The 21,190-nt window shown below is 41.3% G+C and overlaps 1 protein-coding gene across 23 annotated transcripts in view; it reads right to left on the minus strand.

The window, feature by feature from the left end:
- The window catches only part of ICA1 (islet cell autoantigen 1), a 148,724-nt gene that overhangs the window by 10,355 nt on the left and 117,179 nt on the right, over positions 1-21,190 (minus strand). For 18 of the 23 annotated variants that reach the window (XR_006197087.1, XM_042918575.1, XM_042918546.1 and 15 more), the window contains 5 exons: positions 17,423-17,520; positions 15,374-15,426; positions 12,080-12,142; positions 11,937-11,969; positions 2,045-2,314 (listed from right to left, as the gene is read on the minus strand). Coding sequence is in view for 21 of the 23 variants with exons in the window: in XM_042918575.1 (XP_042774509.1) it covers positions 2,045-2,314; positions 11,937-11,969; positions 12,080-12,142; positions 15,374-15,426; positions 17,423-17,520 (517 nt within the window). In the remaining 2 variants the exon portion in view is untranslated. Of the gene's footprint in view, positions 1-2,044; positions 2,315-9,467; positions 9,509-11,936; positions 11,970-12,079; positions 12,143-15,373; positions 15,427-17,422; positions 17,521-21,190 lie in introns of those variants that run through there. The other 5 variants (XR_006197102.1, XM_042918687.1, XM_042918719.1 and 2 more) reach the window with 2 other exon arrangements.

Raw genomic sequence — 21,190 nt, forward strand, 5'->3', positions numbered from 1 at the left:
AGAAACTTGCTAAGAAGCTAGTAGGGTGGCAACATCAAGTTAGATTTTGCTTGCTTGAGAAATAATGGCCTGCCTTGGTAGTAGTACCTCTCTACCAGTATAAGAAGACCTCTTTCCAAAATGAGCTTGCATTTTTCACTGTCAGAACACCTCCCTCCTTTTTTTTAATTTAATTTTTTGAGAGAAACAGAGACAGTGTGAGTGGGGGAATGGCAGAGAGAGGGAGAGAGACACTCCCAAGCAGGCTCCACGCTGCCAGGGCAGAGTCCAACACGGGGCTCGATCCCACAAAACTGTGAGATCATGACCCGAGACAAAACCAAGAGTCAGACACTCAAATGACTGAGCCACGCAGGTGCCCCAGAACACCTCCCTTCTTAGACCCAAGTGTGCTTTTGTGCTGTTTCCTTGGACTTGGGACAAGGCTAAAGTGCCAAGTCCATGGCCACTGCTCTGGTCCTAGCTCTCAGGCATAGTTCCAGGGCTGTGGCCCCTGAGCTGAGATCTTCTCACCCTGCCTGCTCAGGAAAAAGGCATGGAGCTCTGACTTCTCAGCTGTCAGTGGGGGCCACTCACAAGTGAATGACACTCAGCCACCCCAGCTAAGTGAGAGCACTGCCACCACCATTCCTCTGGGCATCAGAGGCCCTAGTGTCTCCACAGCTGGGGGCCTGAATCGGGTTCATCCTGCAGCACAGCTGGAGAGTCTCCAGCAGCCCCAAGATCTGAGAGGTAGATCCTGGCTCTGGGCTTCCAGCTCTCCCACAGCTTGTTGGCACCTCCCCCGCAGGTGGGTGGGGGTGAAACTCAAGTCACTGGTGCTCATCTGGGGCTCCAGCAAAAGAGATGGCGAAACCCAGAGGTGAAACTCAGGGTGTAGTATTTTTGGATTCCATGTATCTCTCCTATCTCTAACTCTGTTACTGAAAAAAAAAAAAAAAAATGACATGGCTACAAAATGAGACTCCCAGAAGAAGATAAAAGGAATCATGTATTTCATTTAAAAAAAAAAAAAAAAAAAAAGAGGGAACACCTTTTTTTGGTCTTGCCCACCAACTCTTGCTGTGTCCATGATCTCATCTCCAAAGACCTGAGGTTTTTTTTTAATAGCTCATAATTACTTAATCATTCCAGTTCTGCTGTTTGTTCTCAGCTTTAAGTGCCAGATAAACACTTATTAAGGAGATAGCCTAAATTCATGGAAAAACCAAAACAACTTGAGAACTTCTTAATAGTGATTCCTGTCTTACAATTAAAGCGACATGAAAGGAGGAAAACGGTGTCGAAATACTAGAAAATAGTCTCCTTCCCAAGGTCTGTTTAGAAACTCAAACTTTAAAATTTCAATTTCAATCTGAGTTTAATTTTGCCCTCTAAATCAATGTGCTCCTCATGCTGGCAGTTCTCAACCAGTGTGCTGCCCTGCACCCTGACCAATGTTGCCAGCCACAGATGATCAGTGTGGAAACTGTATTTCGTCTGTGGCCAAGGCACATGGGGCTGCTGAGCCCCGTGGTTTAGGCAGAACAGGAGCAGCTGAACTGACAGCATCCTCAGCGTTGCAGTGAGCCAGGATGGAAAGACAGCAAGAAGCAAGATAAAATTCAATGTGCAAAGAGTTAAGAAGCCCAGCATGGTGTTACTTGGCACCTAGAAAGACGACATGTCTATAGAAATGTGGAGAACTGGCTAGGCAGAATTGGCCAAAGCCAATAGGGTCACAACCGGGAAGATTCTCTACGGTATGCCCTGCAAAAATCTAAAATGAGAGCAAGACTGTAAGATTGAGAGCCACCTCTCTAACCTGTCATTAAAAGGAAACATGAACATGACAAGAAAATTATGAAAAGCAAGAAAATTATGAGAAGCAACCTATCTTAAAGCTGGGATAGGACTCTGAGATTTCAACTAAAAAGACACTGGATATAAAATAAAACCCAGAAAACATGAAAAAAAGACAAAGAAGGTAGAAAGAGGCTTTTGGATTAAAAATAAAGAACGAGCACACAACAACAAACCCTGTTTCAATCCCCGTGGTACGTACCTTGGAGTGAGGCCTGTAAGTCTTTCATGTTTTGGTCTAAAAGCTGTGAAGGAAGGAATCCTGAGCCTGCCTGGGGTCTGGGGTCTGGCTCTCCGGCGGCCACAGTGGGCACTGGCTCCTTCGGCCGGCCGTCTCCAAACACGGCAGCCCACTCTTTGCTGAACTCACCCTCGTCCAGGGAGGAAGCATTGAAGATCTCACTCAACAGAAGCAGGTCATCTTTGTCAGCACCCTCGGGTTCTAGGGTCCCCGCCACTGGGCCCAGGCAAGCTGATCAAAGTAACAGAGCACAAAACACATCACCACCCAGGGCCCAAGCTTTTGGGAGCAAATACAGGGGGTGGCTGGGATGGAGCACACTGGGTGATGGCTACATTTAAGAAAAAGTTTATCAAACCATAAATGATTCTCATCATAGTCTCTCTTAAATTCCAGAATTCAATTTCTAGTCCCACTGTCATTCATGCCCCTTCCTCCAAAGCAAGTCCAGTTTCTGGGCATCAGTAGGATTTCCATTAAAAACTCTAGGGTTTTGTTCTTTCCTTAATATAAAAGCAAATTTACCACCAAAACATTTCTCAGACAGGAAACAAAGCCAGGATTGAAGGCATGTGGGAGGTTTTCATTCCTTGTTTGTATAGCTTCCCAAATCTTTTCATACAACAAGCCCTAAAGCCACAGCCACCACACCCTGCAGGAGTCTGCCCTGTCATCCACAATGGGGAGAGGACACTTGCCACGCCTTGGGCAGGAACAGAAGATGTCAGGAAGTCCAACAATGACCAAGGAAGGCCTCTTGCTTCCTTTCTCCTTTGCTGCAACTAAATGCAACCCACCTCGAGGCTCTGCCAGAGCAGAGGAAAGGTGGGTCTGGTTTGCCTGAGGGCAGCAGTGAAAGAATGACAGGAAAACGGCAAATTACGGAACCACCTAGAGAAGGCCAGAGACACAGTCCCTGGAGGGTTGGAATGAGAACCAGACCAGAGGGTAAGCCCCGAGGCCATTCTTTACTTGCTGTGTGACTACATCAAGACCCTTAGCTCTTCTGGGTCTCTTGTATTTTTCACCTGTAAAATGATAATATTAATAATGCCCACCTCAAAGCATTATCAGGAAGATGAAAGGAAATACACCTTTAAATCTCATTGCTTGTCCACAAGGGAGACTTTAAAGAAGAGATTCATTCTCATAATATGAACACTGACAAAACACTTAACAGGGAATACAAATAGAATGGGGGCATCACTAGCCAGAAATCCTATAAGGCCTTTCACTGGGTTTTCTACATATTTTGAACACCAAAGACTGATGGCCTTACTAACTGTGGCTTTGCTGTGGTACCTACTTGCCACATGGGAACTGCAAATGTAAGTCACGAAGAGAAGGAATAATCGTGATTTGTATTTTCTGAGCTATACTGCAATTTTGATACTGTCATATTAAGTGAGATTAACAGGTTTTCCTCAAATATATGAGACAATTAGCAAGTGAAGGCTTTTTAAAAAAATACATAAAGCTTATCTGTCAGCTTAACTGGATCTACTTTCAACCACACTTTATATAAACGTGTTCTGACTGAGAGGACTTCTGATGTGCTAAGCAGACTGGCTATAAATCCAGGAAGGGAGGAGTCCAGTCACTCTCTTATCACTGTGGTTTAAAAATAGTAGCGAAATATGGCTTTAATTGGACAACTGTCTAAGTATTCTTATTGTTTGTGTTATCACAGAAATTTGCACTGGACGTAGCTTGTAGGTGGGTGATGAGAAGACAAGGGAAATGGCATTTTAGTAAATAGGCTTGCGAGACAGTTCTTTAGGAGGGTGGGCAGCCAGGATCCACCTTGACCTGTGCATGGTGGAAAGGCAGGTGGGTAGGGTAGGACAGCCCATATTTGTGAATGCAGGCAGAAAGCATGGCTGTGTCCATTAACATACACCTCACTAGGCATCCTCCCTCCTTTCGGCTCTCAATCTCGCTTGGTGTCAACTCTTTTTACATATATTAACTTCACAAATCTCCATACATTCTACTTTCATTTGGGACTGGAATATCCAAACCTTTTCTCCTGGTTTACTTTCTGGCCTGACTGAAACCAGCTGATTGCGGAACCAAACCTGTTTTACTGGAACCAACTCAAATCAAAGAGTAGACTCTAGAGGAAGGGATGACTTTAGATAAGCACTGGAAGTTATGCGTATTCTTCCTGAAGTCACTTTACAGCCCTCTGCTAAGTCAAACCCTGACTACTCTTTGATTTGAATTGACATCATCAATTTATTTGAATTGACATTTGACATCATCAAGATGTCAACCCAGGGAAGATCATGACTAACATTAGCAACAATAATAAACGTTAAGCCTTCCAAAAAATAACCAGAAACTGGGGAAGCTTAATCTTTAACTATTTAGGTTGTGTGTGACAGTTCTGAGTGGACTTCTGTGGGTTTTGTTAACTTGGCATCCCTTCCCTCTTCCTCTTCAGTTTTCCCTTTCTGGAAACACCTTCTCCACCAGATCCTGGTGAATACTACATAAAGTGCCTCACCACCCCTCATCTAGACTGGCCAGAGTCCTTCATTTCTCAGACCATGGAGACTGGCTCAGGGATGAGCACATGCCAGAGGCTTCGCTGAGTTTGGTATATGGAAGGGGGAAGGAAGAGGATGTCTTTCTCAGACTCCAGGTTCTAAAGATACAGTTTTGAGGCTCCTAGGAATGAGAGAGCCGGACATAGAACAACACAGTATCAAGAGTTGGAAACAGAATATTGACAACACTGTCTAAGCTCTGCATCCAGCCTCATTTGAGGCCAGCCCACCACTGTATGTCCTCAGTTACATGGACCAATACCCAATATGTTCTTTTCTTTTTAATTTTAAAGTTAAACTACTTAGAGAAGGGTTTCTATTACTTCCAACCAAAAGATTCCTGACCAATATTGTATCCTGTCAAATTCAACTTCACTGACAATAATGAGAAAAGGACCCATGGCAAGGATGATACTGTCTAGAGCTATTTCTGAACAGAAATTTACTTGGAGATCTACCACTGAATTTGGGCTATTAGTGTCCTGGTTATTTAACAGTTAAAGTGGGCTGCACAGTGGACATTTCTCTAAGAGAACTTATTACTTCACTAAAAGCAATGAAACTGGCACTGACTTGAACCAGAAAACAGGGAAACCCAATTACTGCCCTGATAATTAAGATGCTTGAAATTACTATACATAACTCATAAGAAAAACTTAATTACAAGTAGAAAAGGACAGGCTTAGGTCTGTAACCAGACAAGTCAAGACTTGAAAAATAACACTAGCTCTTAAGAATCAAGCTATCATTTTCCTTGGAAATAATTCAGCTCAACTGTGAGAAAATGGGGACACACACAGAGAGATGACAAGCGCTTTGAGAGAAACCCTGGTAAGGGCTGTACAGGCAGAGTCAGGGCTTCCACCCAGGTAGCTGAGCAAGTATCATGCCTGGGTCATGGCACCCATCCTGCTTTTGTCTTCAGGGGTAAACCAAAGTTCTGGAGCTCTCAAGTGCCAACCCACAGATACAGACCATTCCAAGTCCCCGTCATGCTCTTGTAGGCTCCCGAGTCTCCATGTTCACTCTCACATCCAATAACCCAACCCCAGATGTTACTACAAAAATAGAAGCCAATAGACACAATGAACTCTAGTTCTCACCTCTAGGTCTTCAGCTCTATAATCCTTTATGAATTCCCTCCTTTTTTTTTTTAAATGTTTATTTTTGAGAGAGAGAGAGAAAGAGAGAGAGGCAGACAGAAAGAGAGAGACACAGAATCCCAAGCAGGCTCTTGGCTCTGAGCTGTCAGCACAGAGCCTGACACGGGGCTCAAACTCATGAATGGTGAAATCATGACCTGAGCTGAAGTGAACGCTTAAGTGACTGAGCCACCCAGACACCCCTCCCTCTTCCTTTTTAACATCAGCCCTAGGTACACTCTCCCCTCCTGCTGGGAGCCTGCTCTGCCCCCACTGGGATTCAGCTCCGGCGTCTCTATTCTTTCTCTCTCCAAGGCTTCCTCTCCTAACCTCAGAAGACGTGTGCACATCCCAACAACAGCCAATCTTGCGACTGCTGTCTCCTTGGGCACCCCGTCCCATCCCCAATGTTGCTGCTCTGGTTTCTTCTCCCTTCTACAGCCACACACTGTACTTTGTCACTGCTCTTATTTCCGCTACCTGTAGTCAAGTTCCTGCCCCTGCTCCAAACAGCAGTGGCCCTCCTGAAGGTTACCAGTGAGATCTTCATGGCCGATTCAACCCTTTCTCTGGCCTCACCCTCTGTGGGACTTTGTCCTGTTGTACAAGCTGGAAATGCTGTCATCTCCTGGGGTCTCCATGAAGTGGCTCTCTCAGGTGTCTTCCTATCTCCTCAACAATACTATCCCTGCTGCCTCTTCTTATTCTGGTTGCCCTACAGTTTCCTCCTAAGCCTATCTGCCTTCCCTACATTATCTACAGAACATCTTATCTATTCTCATGGTTTCAATCTCACCTGGGAAGACTTTCAAATCTCCATCTACAATTCCAAGTTTTCTTGAACTCTGATGACAAACTCCTGACTCAAGGGTCCCTTGGGGCTTACTACTGGCAAGCCTGCTGACACTCCATAAAAGGCACCTTCCTCGCTGTATACCTTTGCTCAGTGCAGCTGTGAGAGTTTCATTTTCTTATTTTAAAACCTTCAATGGCTCCCTCTGACTCCAGAAGAAAGGAACACTCCTTACAGTGGTATTTAGGACCTCTGCAGTCCAGCTCTAAGGCAGCCCTTCCAGCAACTCATGAGGCCTTCAGAGAAACCTATGCTTTGGCAAAACTCCCTCACATTTGCCATTCCTCAAACATGCTTTCCTGCCTTCCTGTCTGGAAGCCTGTTTTCTCCCAGTGAGATGCCTAGAGAGAAGAATCATACTGAACTGAAAGGAACCTTGGAGATTATCCCCATTTAACTCACTTTACAGATGAGGAAAAACATACCCAGGTCAGATGACCTGCCCAAGGTCATATAATTTATTAGTTACAGATTATCTGTCTGGGGACCCCTGGCTCACAGATCAAGATGTTTTCTCAGTGCAGCACACCGCTTTTCCCTCAGAGCCTGTTAATGATGTCATATATAAATGAATATTCAAGCTTTTGTAAAGTGTTGAGGGTTTCTAAGGTCAGATGGCTCCACCAGCAGCCAGGCAACGCTCTTGGCTGTAAGCAGCATGGCAGAATGGCAGACCCACGCAGCATGTTTGCCTTGTACTGGCCAGGGGTTCAAAAATAAAATTCCTAGGCCCCTGGGAAAATATTCCCTAGGAAAACTGATTCTGAGCCAATGAGCTCTAACTGATTCTGACCTAGCAAGTTTTCAGAGTGAAAACTGACATACAGAGGAAGCTCTCTTAAGTTCAGATAGAGGGTGGGTGACAGAAAGTAGATGTGGGACACTGGTGACAGCCCACTCAGGTTATATTTTTGAAATCATACTGAGTTTCATGACCTCAGCATGAATTAGGAACCCAGGAGATGGAAATGGAGCTACATAGACCAAAAATGAGAGCACAGCAAAACAAAGAGATAAATGTCACAACAGTTACCTTCATCTGTGTGTGAAACAGGAAGACTCTGCTTCTCTGTTTTTCTCCCTGGTCCCCACTCTCAGCATTATGACTAATGTAAAGGCCACACATTTGCAATACATATGAAAAACCCCAGCAACCAACACAATCCTCACATCACCTGACAGAGAGTAAGGCGGGGGGAAGTGGGGTGGGAAACCACCGTACAAAAAGTCTAACGAGAAAAGTATTCGTCCTTATAAAAGGCTCCGGTAACAAATTGTACTTGTTTGGAATCCAAGAATACTACTTCTAAAAACTCCCTTGTGGTGAAAAAAGACACAGCTAATAATAATAATAACAGATGGGGAAAAATCCATCTCTACCCACTCTCTGGAATACACACACACCCCAAACAAAAACAAAAACAAAAACCCCAATCGTGCTAGACCCTGAGTAAGCACTCGAAAAAAGACTTCTTGATGATCCCCAGTCCTGGTCCTCCATTTTAACATTAGATCTTAACAAGCAAGTAATCTTACTGAAAAACTTGACACCCGGGGCAGGAGGAAATCTATACAGAACACTACTGACTACAGGGTGATCAAGTAAGAACAGGAGAGTGTTTGGTTTTAAAAATGCACCATTATTTTATGAAAGGACCAATGTCAGCTGTTCATCCTAGGATGCTGAGGGAGACAGGGAGAAGAAAAAGTTTATGAAAAAAGATAACAAGCTTAGTCTTTGCCACACTGTGTGTGAGGAAGCAATCAGGTTCCTAGTCAGCTCTATACAGAGAACAAAAGAGATAGTCCTGAACATCTGGGGAGAAACCAGGCATGGGGCCATAAGCCTGTATTATTGTTACAGGCCAAAGGTCTGCACCCGGACTAAAGGGAGCTACTGAATAAGCTTCTTTGTCGTTCTGATGGTTGCCCAGAATTTAGAGTCACAAGTCTGAAAGTAGTAACCAAGGAAATGGGAGAAGACAAACGTTTTAGTTGCAATGTGTACAATTATAATTTTTAAAAATTTCAGTTAGTCTTGTCCTAGAGAAGGATCTTTTGGATAAATCCAAATAATGAGATTTAGGTGGGCTAAATTCATCTAGCTATATAACTAGCTTTATAGCTTCACTTCCTGTTCAGTTATCTGATAGTTCTTTTTCTCAGCCAACTTTGAGGAATACAAACACTCCTGCATGTTACAACTAACTCATGAATTGAGGCTGGGATTGTCACATGTGCTCACAAGGTGATTTCAGAGCCACTTTAAAGTTACTGCAAAATGTCACTCAGTTTTTTTTCACTTAAAAATTTGTATAAACTGGCCAAGTATTGGTTTGCTATTTACATTATCTATTTAGTTGGAGAAAACACATTTCATTGCGACACTGAATCGGAGTGATTTTTTGGGGCAACGGCTCCTGGAGAACTGTCTCCTTGTTGTTGTCATAAGTGGTCTGCTTTTTAATAACACTGTACCATGGCTTGGCCATTACTTGTCTAACAGAATTACCACTGGGAGTGAACTGGCCCCCAAGCAGCAGGGCGCTAGAGCTTATAGCCCCCAAGTCCTATAAAGGCAGCCATCCCTGGATTAAGCTCTTTTTATTTCTTGATTGCTTAATGTCTTGCATATTATTATCAGTGTTTTAATTCAGGATCTGGGCCTTCTGGCGGTTTTCTGAAGGGCACACATTTTGAAGTCAACTAATTATCGTGTGTTCTTTTCTTCATTCACCACAAGTTCTGTGCACTGACAGAGTATTTCTAGACTTGTGGTCATGTTAATCTTTAAGCTGATGCTGCCCTAGGGGTTGCCAATGCAGAAGAGTCAGATAGTGACAGAGCACGGCTCACGCCTCGAGAAGGGCTTTATGGCCTGGCAGTGATAAAGGGAAAGGAGAGATTATGTGACATTGCATTTAACTGAGACAATCTGTAAATCAACTTTTCTGCCTGAAAACAAATACACATTTTGGGAAAGAATACAATTTTGGGAAAGAAACAATACAATTTGGGTGATTGTATTAAGTGAGTGCTCAAAAAAAGGGTATGAGCTGCTATTCTATGAAACAAAGACTGTTAACTGTAAACCAATGAGTTATAAAAGTTGTTTTAAATAAGGGGAAATATAACAATCTTATTCCAGTGTATCTGTGACAGGCTCTGGATGAAGCTTATGAAAGTAAGCATCTATCTCAGGTAGTAGCATTTCTGATTTAATTCTGTGAAGAAATACATGGGTACTGGGTTAATTTTTGTTTTGCCATTACTACCAAGTTGAAAAAGTCAAAATCCAAAAGCAAGAACCCTTTTTTGTAATAAGGGGGGAAACACAAGAATATGGACTTCTATCTGCTTGTGTGTATGTAAAGAAATAGGGATGAGAATATGGAATAGAGAGGAATGGCAAGCAGAAATGGGAGTCAGAACTTTCCACTGTCTACATTTTCACTGTCATTATCACGTACCGATGTGAATATACATATTCAAAACTTATGTTTATTAAAACAGTGAAATTAAATAGATAATAAAAGAGCAAATTACATGAACAAGAGGTTGGCAACAGGAGAAATAACAGTCTTCCTTTCAAAACAAGTTGAAAGATACAGCTAATTATAAATAACTTGTGAAATGTTAAGATTTGGTAAAACTACATGGTGGGTACCTATTGTGTGTTAGATTATTGTCTTTATCTCACCTTTGCAAGCCTGCAATATTTCTCCCTCCAAAAAAATTTGTGACAAAAGCTCTTTATTTCATAAAAGTAATCTATCCTTATGCCAAGTGGGAAACGTTTTTATGAAAATGGAGGCCAGGTAATGGCAGTCTGCTTTAATTATTTGCTTTGTACTTTCATAACCCGAGGTGATTTCAATATTTACAAATAAGTATGATTCTGACAAAAAAACATGTGGACATTGATGAAATATTGCAAAGTGTGTTGCCTGGAATGAGAAATTGGTAAAGAAAGCAGGTTTCTTCCAAGTTTATAATCCTAAGCCCTGGAAACTTAATGTAAGAGTTCTACTTGCTGCCTTTCCATTTTTGAAAAAGCTTTAATCAATGCCTTCTGTTCCCCAGACTTCCTCTCACACTTCAGGAATTAAACCCAAATCAAGCTCAAACTGAGTAGAGGAAATTGTCGGCCCTAGTTAAATGGGGTCCATAGGATCATCTTGCCCCATTTCCAGTCCTAGGAGAAACTTGTTCCATCAGGGTGGACTATGGACCAGCAGTCCAGGACAAAGGGTGCTCTAGAGTTTGTCTCAGAATATCAGTGGAATTTTGGACTTGTGATAAATCATCAGAAGCAAACCCTTGGTGGGATGGAAAACAAAGGCTATACCAGGCTGAACAGTCAATTTCCTGGAGTCATTTAAGACTATGCTTATCTCAATCAAATCCATGCTTTTGGATTCTCTTTTGGAGAGTTATTTAGTAAATTATTTTAGGCGGTGAACTTGGGTGGGTGACCTAGCCAGGCAAGCTCCTCCTCTGCATTTAACTAAGGTTCAGTAGGGGCGCCTGGGTGGCTCAGCCGGTTAAGCGTCCGACTTCAGCTCAGGTCACGATCTCGTGGTCTGTGAGCCCCGCGTCGGGCTCTGGGCTGGAGCCTGCCAGAGCCTGGAGCCTGCTTCCAATTCTGTGTCTCCCTCTCTCTCTGCCCCTCCCCCATTCATGCCCTGTCTCTCTCTGTCTCAAAAATAAATAAACGTTAAAAAAATTAAAAAAAAAATAACTAAGGTTCAGTGGAGGTGCAGCACAGTATACCACCGGGACAATGTTTCTAATGCCACTGTCTCAAGTGCTTACCATCTGAAGAGTGTTCCTGTGTCAGAGGTCATGAGAGACCCTGTATATACATGATCTCCAATTCTGACAACAGCCCAGGAAGACTGTTGCTATTGGTTCCATTTTACAAATGGAGCAACTGAGGCTGAAAGAGTTAAAGTGTGAAGCAAATTACCTAAGGCTATACAGATAGTTTATGGTACAACCAGTACTCAAATCTAGGTCTGGTTCTGAAAGCCATGTTTTTTCTACTATAGCATACAACCTGTGACATAACTTTTAGCTTTAGTAGTCTGAGTATTATGTAATTAAGCTAAAGATGACAAATCCCACATGTACTAATTTGTACTTGGGCATATTTAAAGTCATTTATAAAGACAAATGACAGTTACTTAAAAACAATTTGCTTGGGAATGCAAAGCTATTCAAAAAAATAAACATTACATTTTCCTGCATGTAAAAACAGTATTAAAAAATTAAATTATAACCCCAAAGAAATATATAAATCTTACCACCTTCCTCGGGTTTCATGCCTAATAGTTCATCTGTAGGTCCATTAAAGGAAACAAAGAAAACAAAATTATGAGTCAGTTTCATTTTGTAAGGAGTTTGTCAAATTTATTAAAATTGAGTCATTTTCCTTAATCTAGATTACCTGAGCATGCATTATGTGTAGAGCTTTTGTCTAAGGCAGTTAAAATGCTTTTTCCATCTTCAGCTGTAAACAGAACACATGCACTTGGTTATCGCAAATTCAGAATGGTGTGTGGGTTCGTATACTATTTCAGTGTAAGGTAAACACACAGCTCATCACACAGAAGCAGGGGTCCTCTGATTACATTTTCTCAAGCTGTTGGCTCTCCATGAATTCTGAGCTGACAGCCTCGAATCTTTGTTTTGTTTGGTGGAAAACTATATGACACTGACTTCACACTTCTTTCATGGACAAATGCATGACTTAAGTAATTGACTACTGATGCTGCTGTGAACGTTAGGCATTTGTGTCTGGCTAAAATAAAAGGGCACATTACTGAGTAAAAGAAGTCAGTCTGTAACATAATTCCATACATACAATATAATTCCAACTGTACAGAATTCTGGAAAAGGCAAAACTATGAAAACAGTAAAAAGATAAGCGTTTGTGGTGAGGATGTGGAGAAGTGGGAACCCTCTTGCACTGTTAGTGGGAATGCAAACTTGTGTAGCCACTCTGGAAAACAGTGTGGAGGTTCCTCAAAAAATTAAAAATAGACCTACCCTATGACCCAGCAATAGCACTGCTAGGAATTTACCCAAGGAATACAGGAGTACTGATGCATAGGAGTGCTGATGCATAGGGGCACTTGCACCCCACTGTTTATAGTGGCACTTTCAACAATAGCCAAATTAAGGAAAGAGCCTAAATGTCCACCAACTGACGAATGGAGAAAGAAGATGTGGTTTATATATACAATGGAATACTACTTGGCAATGAGAAAGAATGAAATCTGGCCATTTGTAGCAATGTGGATGGAACTGGAGAGTATTATGCTAAGTGAAATAAGTCAGGCAGAGAAAGATGGATACCGTATGTTTTCACCTATGTGGATCCTATGTGGATCCTATATATGTGTGTGTGTGTGTGTGTGTGTGTGTGTGTGTGTTTATATAAAAGATAAGTGTTTGGGGGAGGGGAGAGATGAACAAGGTGCAGACACAGGGGAGATTTAGGATAGTGAAACTATTCTGTATGATACTCTAATGGTGAACATATGTCATTACACATTTGTCCAAACCCATAAAATGTATAACACCAAGAGTAAACCCTAATGTAAACTATGAGTGATAATGATGTGTCAGTGTTGGTTCATTGATTATAACAAATGTACTGCCCTGGTGAGGGATATTGATAATGCATGTGTGTGGGAACAGGGGATATATGGAAATTTTGTACCTGCTTTCCAATTTTCTGTAAACTAAAAACTGCTCTAAATAATAAAGTGTGTGTGTGTCTGTGTATGTGTGTGTATGTGTGTGTGTGTACAACACAACATCCTTAAAACTTAGTTTGCTCATGTGTACATTAGACTTTTTACAGGTCACAAAATAAAGACAGGTGACACTTCATTATGGTGGATTCCTCTATTTGTACACATAAAACAAGGTAATCAGCATTTGCAATCTCAAAATATTACACAAATACCACAAGTGAACACACTACACAAAGAGAAAATTTGATCCTCTATATTATCATATATTGCATAAACATACGATTTATATTGATACGTAACTTGAATACAAATATAATGAACTGGAGTTTACATTTTCCCTCAAAACTAAAATGTTTCTATTTGCTTACCTAGATTCCCACAACATAATTCATGCTGTTGGCACCCAAGGGATACTGAGGCTGGAGGTCTGGATCAATATAGTCAGAGACCTCTTAGGTGGCCAACATCAGGCTGGCCTGCTTCTCTGTCTTCTGCCATCTGCTCCCACCCTCATGCTCTAGAACACTGTCCCTCTGACCTTCTCCTGGTCCTTCCTGGCTCATAGTCTTTGCCCAGGCTGCTTGTTTTACTCTGACAGCTTTTGCAACTAGCTGTGTGATCCCCTCAAATAGGTGAGTTCTCCCTCTCACACAGCAAGAATCCTTGCCATTCTTACCAAAGTAGGAGCTATCCAATTACTTGTGCAATTGTTAGATTATCACCTGCTTCCCCTTTTGACCATGAGCCCCATCCTGGGAAGGGTCTGGATCTGTCTGTGTACTACTGTGTGCCCAGAGCCTAGTGCCATGCCTGCCTGCCACACAGACAGCGCCCAATAAATATCTGTTGAAAACATGAATGAGTATGTGAGTAAGTGAAGGTGTGAACACATGAAAGGATGACATGAAGCTGAGTTCGAAAGGCAGAAAGGTGAGAGGGTTTTGTTTTGTTTTGTTTTCTGCTGAAAGGCAGGTGTGAGAAAAGCAAATGAACCAGTAACGTGGGAGGAGAATAAATAAAGCAGGTGAAGCAAAAGGTTGGAAAAGAAGGAGGAAAGACAGAAGGAAGGTCAAGGGTAAAGGAAAGGCAGAGAAAGGAAGTTTCAGGGTCTGCTTGCCCCTCTATCTCCTGGAAGGGCTGCCAGAACGAAGGGTGGAGTGAGCAGAGGTGGATATGCCCCCCAAGAGGGCCAGGCTGAACACAGGGTTAGGGTAAGTTCAGTTCTCTCCATATCACCTGTAAAGCTTTCCCCTGCATCTCAGAGGATTCGAGTACCAGTGAAAAGCTCAGCGTTATATCACCTTAGTCCCATCACATTTTACTGGACCCTCCACTCCTTTATGAGAAGAACCAGTGAAAACTGGCAGTAATGGCAGGAGACAGGAATAGCTGACAAACCTTTCACAGCACATTGCATCATCTACCAACGCTCTGATCACTTTTCCAACTATCTGAGGGTCGGTATACCCGAGGGAGCTGGGGTTACTCATGACAGAACAGACCCAGGAATCACCTGGAAAAACCATGTCTGAGCTCTCCCCATCTGTTCCCAACAAAGACCAACCCACCCCACAACACAATGAAAACCAACTCACCCAATCTGATCATGTAATCGTATTAAAACTATCTTTACAGCCCAAATGGCAGTTAGAATGAGTAATGGCAATAGCAGAAATGTTATCATCTGTTGTCAGAGAAATAGCTGCTAATTCTCAATTTTGGATGCTCCTCTGACAGGCTTTTGCTGAAGTGCCTAATGATGCTATTTTCTGGTTCACAATATAAAACCTTTCTCAATAATGCTATATGGTCGGCATCACTGATATTTGAAAATTTAAAACTGAAATGATAAAAAGCAAATTAAAATACAATTTTCTCAATTGGAAAAGAAGAAAGGAAGAGCCTGCCAAAAAAGGAAATGAACTGGTTGCTGAGCAGTACTATTTCAGAAGCGATTCTAAATAAAAATCAAAACTTACTCTTAAAACTAGAGGATTCCTTGCGTTGGTTTTCATCCTCTAATGAAATTAACCTTAAAATTAAAAAAGAAAGAGTTTAGCAATCTAGTCCTGAAAATTTTATATTTATGATACAGCCAGTTTTTCTGTACAATATTACTACACTTATAACACACAGATATGTGCATGCGCACATGAAAGGTGAATGTATAGTCATTTATATGCTATTCATTTTTTAAAGAAGAAATAAATTTGCTGGATTTTTCCTGTCCTAAGGCTGGTTCATAGCATCTGAATAGCTGAATCTGGTTTCATCATAAGTCATACGTCCTGTAAATATCTAGGTGGGTAGTTGGTAGGTACAGCTAAGATATTTCACATTTATCGCTTTTAAAAAATAGTTAAAAAACTTATGGCCAACCAGCTGTTTCTTCTGACTCCTGGTGTTACAGGAGAGGATACCTCAGGAGGTTAGCTTAAATTATCTAAGGCTGAAAGCAAGATCATTCTCCAGAAGACTGTCATTACTCAACTCTTACTGTACATGGGGAAGATCACAGCTGAGATGTATCACCAACTTGAGATTCAGCTGGTGCTTCTGAACCTCCCTTTAAAGCACATTTACCTCTATTATAGTTACTGGATTATACTTTTTGGCTATACTTAATGGAGAAATCTGAAGTTAACAAAAACTAATCAAGACAATCGTGGGTAGTTCCTTTCTGAGTAAAGGCTAATGCTTCATTTTGATCGTCGTAACATATATGGTGAAAAATAGGTAACCAGAACACATTCCAGGCCTTGCCTCTTACTACACCACAGGCTGTGGGCAGTCTCTTAACTTCTTTTGAGCCTTGCTTCCACCATTTACACAACAGGGAAATGCCGGCATTGATAACACCAAGGGTTGGCATGAGAATGGGTAGAGATAACATAAATAAAGCACCGGACATTGTGATTCGTATATAGTAGGTATTCACTAAAGGGTATTTAGCATTACTATTATTACCAGGAATAGGTTAAACTGCTCCCTACAATAGTCAATTGTACTAGATTCAGATCATATTCTACAGTGAAAAGTTGTCTTTGCTCTATACCATAGGAATTTTCTAGTTTTTGCTTTAAAATTAAAAAGGCTAATATTGGCAGCAAATACCTCTGTGTGACAAAAATATATACTTAAAAGTTTATTTAGAAACACAGTAAAAACATAAGCGAGTTTTATCACACAATTATCATCTAAATTTTTTGTGTGTGGAAAAAGAATCACAAATAGAGGTAAGATAATCTACTTCTCTTTCCTAGGTCAGCCAGTTTAGGATTAACCCTGTCCTTGCGTGCTCTGGCACCTGAATAGGAAAGGATATAGATTCACACTGAAACCTCCTTGCTGAGTGAGATTAGGACACATCATGCTCCAGGTAAGTGGAAAAGTTTGTCTCAGTATGTAAAATAACTAGAGGTGTCTTCTTTGCAAAGTGGCAAGAACTGAAGATGGAGCACTCACTTCCTGCACTCAAAGCTGCTCTCTGCTTCACAGAGGAAAAAAGCAGAAGTTCTGAACCTTAGAAAACAAAATGTCAGAACCCGGTGCTTCTGTAGGTAACACTTTAGTACTATATGTCTTATGAGACAATTTCATAGGTTATTTCCTTCTACGAGAGAAAAGCCAGGGGATTTCCTATCTGGGAGAGGATTTTGTAAATGATGGTAACAAAAGGACCAGATTGGGTCCAGAAGCCTGAGAGAGCAGGAAGCTGAGGCTCAGGCTGAGGCCCCCAGAGAGCCAGAGAGCACTGGAAATGTGTGCCTTTTCTTGTCCCAGTCAAATCCTCACAAGTGTGCTCCTTCTAAGATCCCAGAAGTGAGTCTCTTATTGGGAAGAGTCCTGGTCTAGCGGGAATATGTGCAGGACAAGTTTGGCCTTCATTCTAATACATCAACTCAGAGAAAGGAGGAAGTAAAGCAATTGCCCTGTGTTTGAGACCCCAGCAGACTTGGCCAGCGAGGCCTGTACTGCCCTTGCCTGTGGGAAGAAAGATTCTGCCAAGAGAAGTAGCCATAACTTACTGACTTGGCTCCTCCACCGTGGCCTCTGAACTTTCCTGCTGGGTGACCTTCTTCCTTTCTTCTTTCTCAATCAGCTTTTTCATAGGGTCTTGTAAGCTCTTGAACATGATAATGAAAAGGAAAAGAGAGAGAGAGAGAGAGAGAGAGAGAGATCAATAAAAAACTCAACAACCTCTGGTCCAGAAAGCAAACCTTGAATTCAAGGTTTGGGGGGTTACCCTGAACCTACCCAGTAGACAGACATGAAATTTTATATGTTCTCAGACCCATCCACAAAATACTAGCCTATAATGGAGAGTTGTTTTGCCACTAGATTTATGCTTTCCCTTTCACGATAAGTTATTCAAAAGAAGGCCTTTTGGCTATTGCTAACTTTATTTTCCATCTTTAACATGCAGCAAAGATAAACATTCTGTTCTGCTAGCAGCCCACACACTGACAGAGAAGCTTTTCTCCCCCGAAGATGAGACAATTTCATTTTATTTTTAATTTTGTTTGCAATTTTGTGATCTAAAAACAGCTTTTAAAAATAAGAGAAAACAAAACCTTTTTTTAAGAAAAAAAATTAGCAGCTTAACATATTCCAACAAGTTTACTCCCACAAGTGGACACAGCAAGTGCATCCAAATCTTTGTCGATTAAAAGATGGGTGGGGATCTTCTGATGGCACACTATTTCTTGGAGTTATTGTTCTCAAGTCTCATTAAATGTATAAGGAAACACTTTCAAAAAAATCCAGTGCTTAGAAACTGTACACCAGAAAAAGCAAAACACTCCCATAACAACTGAATAATGAGTTACACAAAAAGATCTCTACTTGTGGCCCTAATTAAACCACAAACCTATAAATACACATGAAACATCTCAAGATACTTACTTATCCTGCTTATATTCTTAGAACTTTTAAAACCTGTCCTTTGGGGCTTCCTGTCTCCTCCTCTTTCCCCTTCCCACCTTTCTCTTCTCTAGTGTGACCCACACACAGAAGGTGGCAAGCATGTTTCCTACACCAGCTCTGATGGATTCATGGTCTCTGACTGCAGGCTGGATGGAGATGGTGTGGAGGCAGTCTCTGCGAAGTCCAGCTGTGATGGATGGTGGTGCCTGCTGTGGGCGCCAGGTGAACACGGGTGTTTCACTCCTAACTGCCAGCACTCTCACTCCCTATATGGAAAACTTTCCCTAAAATACCTAGGCAATCAGGTTATTGTTTTTCTCAGGTACCCACAGTAGTTCCCCACTTGTTTCCACTTCTAGTCTAAACCTCTCTGCCTGATTTTAAAGATCTTCTAAAATGTGATTTTATCTTACTCTCCCACATTGCTTCCCAGTGGCTCCCAAATGGGAGCTTTCCATTCACCTAGGTCTTTCTCATCACCTCGTATGTACTAATTGCTCCCTTCCTATCTTTGTTCATTCTGTTGCTTTGCCTAAAAAAATCTCTCTCTACCTATTTGTCTACCCTCAAGAGTCCTATAAGTTTTTGCAAAGCCCAGATCAATTACTGCCTTTTCTGTAAAACTTCATTCACTAAGCAAGTCAAATTCAAGAAAGTCCTTCCATCTTCAAGGTGCATTTATAGTCTTATTCATATTTGATTATATCTATTCTGTATTACGTTTTCTCTTAAAAAATATTTTTTAAGTTAGAAAAATAATAGAACCACATGTAGAATGCTTGGAGAATTAAAAAAAGACAAGTTACTGATAATTCCATTCTCCTCCCCAAAATAGTTAATATTTTCATATATTTCCTTTCTGGTTTTTCATACTCATACTACTTTTATAATCAGAATCATGTATATAGATGTATACTTAAGCAATATAATATGTGTAGGTATTTCATAATGAGAAACATTCTTCATTAGAGAATATAAAAAATATTTTATATATCCTAAACATTCAATATTAAATTATATATAAATATACATTCATTCACCATTTTTCTAACATAAGGCCAAGGTTTTCTAATTGAATATATGTCCTATGCTTAGAGTTCTGAAACATCTTCTTGCATAAAGGACATCCTTAAGGCATTACCATCATTTTTAATGGCTATTTCTGGACATTTAGATTAGTATACTCAGTCAACAAATAGTTTCAGAGTATTTACCATGACCAGGTGCTGTTTTGGGTGCAGGGGATACACTGGTGAAGAAGACAGAGAGAATTATCAGTTAGTGATGAGTCTAGGCAGGGAATTAAAAAGGGGGATAAAAAGTGATTGGATCACTACCTCAGTTAGTAAGAATGTTCTCTTGTGAAGTGACATTTTAGCTGAGAGTCAAATGACATGAAGGAGCCATCCTTGCATAACTCAAGAAGGAGAGGCTTGAACGCAAAGGCCTAAGGTAGTAATAGCTTGGCTTGTTGGAGGAACAAAAAGAATCCACTGGGATTGTAATGTAGTGGGCAAGAGGACAGGTCTTATGAGATCAAGATAAAGAGGTCAGCAGCGGTCACACAGGGAGAACATTCCTCTACCCACATTCATCAATATTTAACACTATGCCCCATTAGTTTCATCATATTCTTTTGCCCTCTATGTTTCTCCAATGTATGACAACTAAATGGAATCCATGATTATCAGTTGGAGGGGGAAATGCTATAAGGGACATTATTGGAACAAATGAGGTAATTGGAATATGGACTATAGTTTAGGTCTTCTTCTTTTTTTAATCACATACCCCAAAGCATCTGGTAAAAGCTAGGCACATGTGTGCATGTGTGTGTATATTTCAGAAATGTACAATCACAAGGAGGAGTTCAACAGATGTCAAAGACTTACTCTTTTCAATAGATCTGCCAATCACAGCATTTTATTCACACACACACTCACACACACACACACCCTTCCAGCAGTTTTATTCCCCAAAGAGTAGTCCAATCCTGGTCAACATGAAGCCAGGAGTATTTTCAGCTAAGCTTCTGATGGCCCCAAAATGCACTTTTCAATTCTGTGAGGCTTGTCCAGGCCTCCTGGTTTGCTCAATTATCTTCTCATTGCATTTCCTTTTTCTCAATCAGCACTAGGCAGGGCCAGGACTTGTCTGCTCTCAGCCAGCTGCGTCTAGCTGCCACAGCGCTTGCCTAAGCCCCTGAGATGCCCTTGACAGCTCCATGGTTATCATCCTTTCTGTCTCTAGACCGACCTCCCCTCATAACCACACTTGGGCAGTTCTAAGACAATCCCTTTGTAATGTAAACCACTCCTTCCTTCTTTTCAACCCCTTCCCTGTTGGGCCATTAGCAGGGACTCAATTGTTGGCTCCCTGTCACCACAATCACAGTTAAGTCACTATTGTGCTTCACCAACAGAATGGCTACAGTTCCAATTGCTACTTTATTATTAATAATTCCTGTTACAATTGCTCATCTCTTCCTGCTATTACCATTGTCCCTATAAGGATTTGGCTGTTGCCACTCAAGAGAGGTGCTAAATATGTACTTGTTGTTTGATAAATTCATGTACATAAGGTTAAACTGAAAAAATTAGAGCTCTTAAAGCCTCAGGGGAATAATTAGAAAAAGGTTTATGAAACCACAAGCAAAATTAATACCAAGCACCTGGGTTTATTTATTAAATATTAGCATTTTGAGCTAAGGGGAATCTTGTGTGGGGAATCTATCAGCTTTATTGAGATATAATTCATGTACCATAGAATTTACCCACCTACAGTGTATACTTCAATGGTTTTCAGTATAGACAAAGAGTTGTGCAACCATCACCACAGTCAATTTTAGGACGTCTTCAAGGGGCATCTTTTGA

Source organism: Panthera leo, chromosome A2, assembly GCF_018350215.1.
Source record: "Panthera leo isolate Ple1 chromosome A2, P.leo_Ple1_pat1.1, whole genome shotgun sequence".
NCBI classification, from domain to species: Eukaryota; Metazoa; Chordata; class Mammalia; order Carnivora; family Felidae; genus Panthera; species Panthera leo.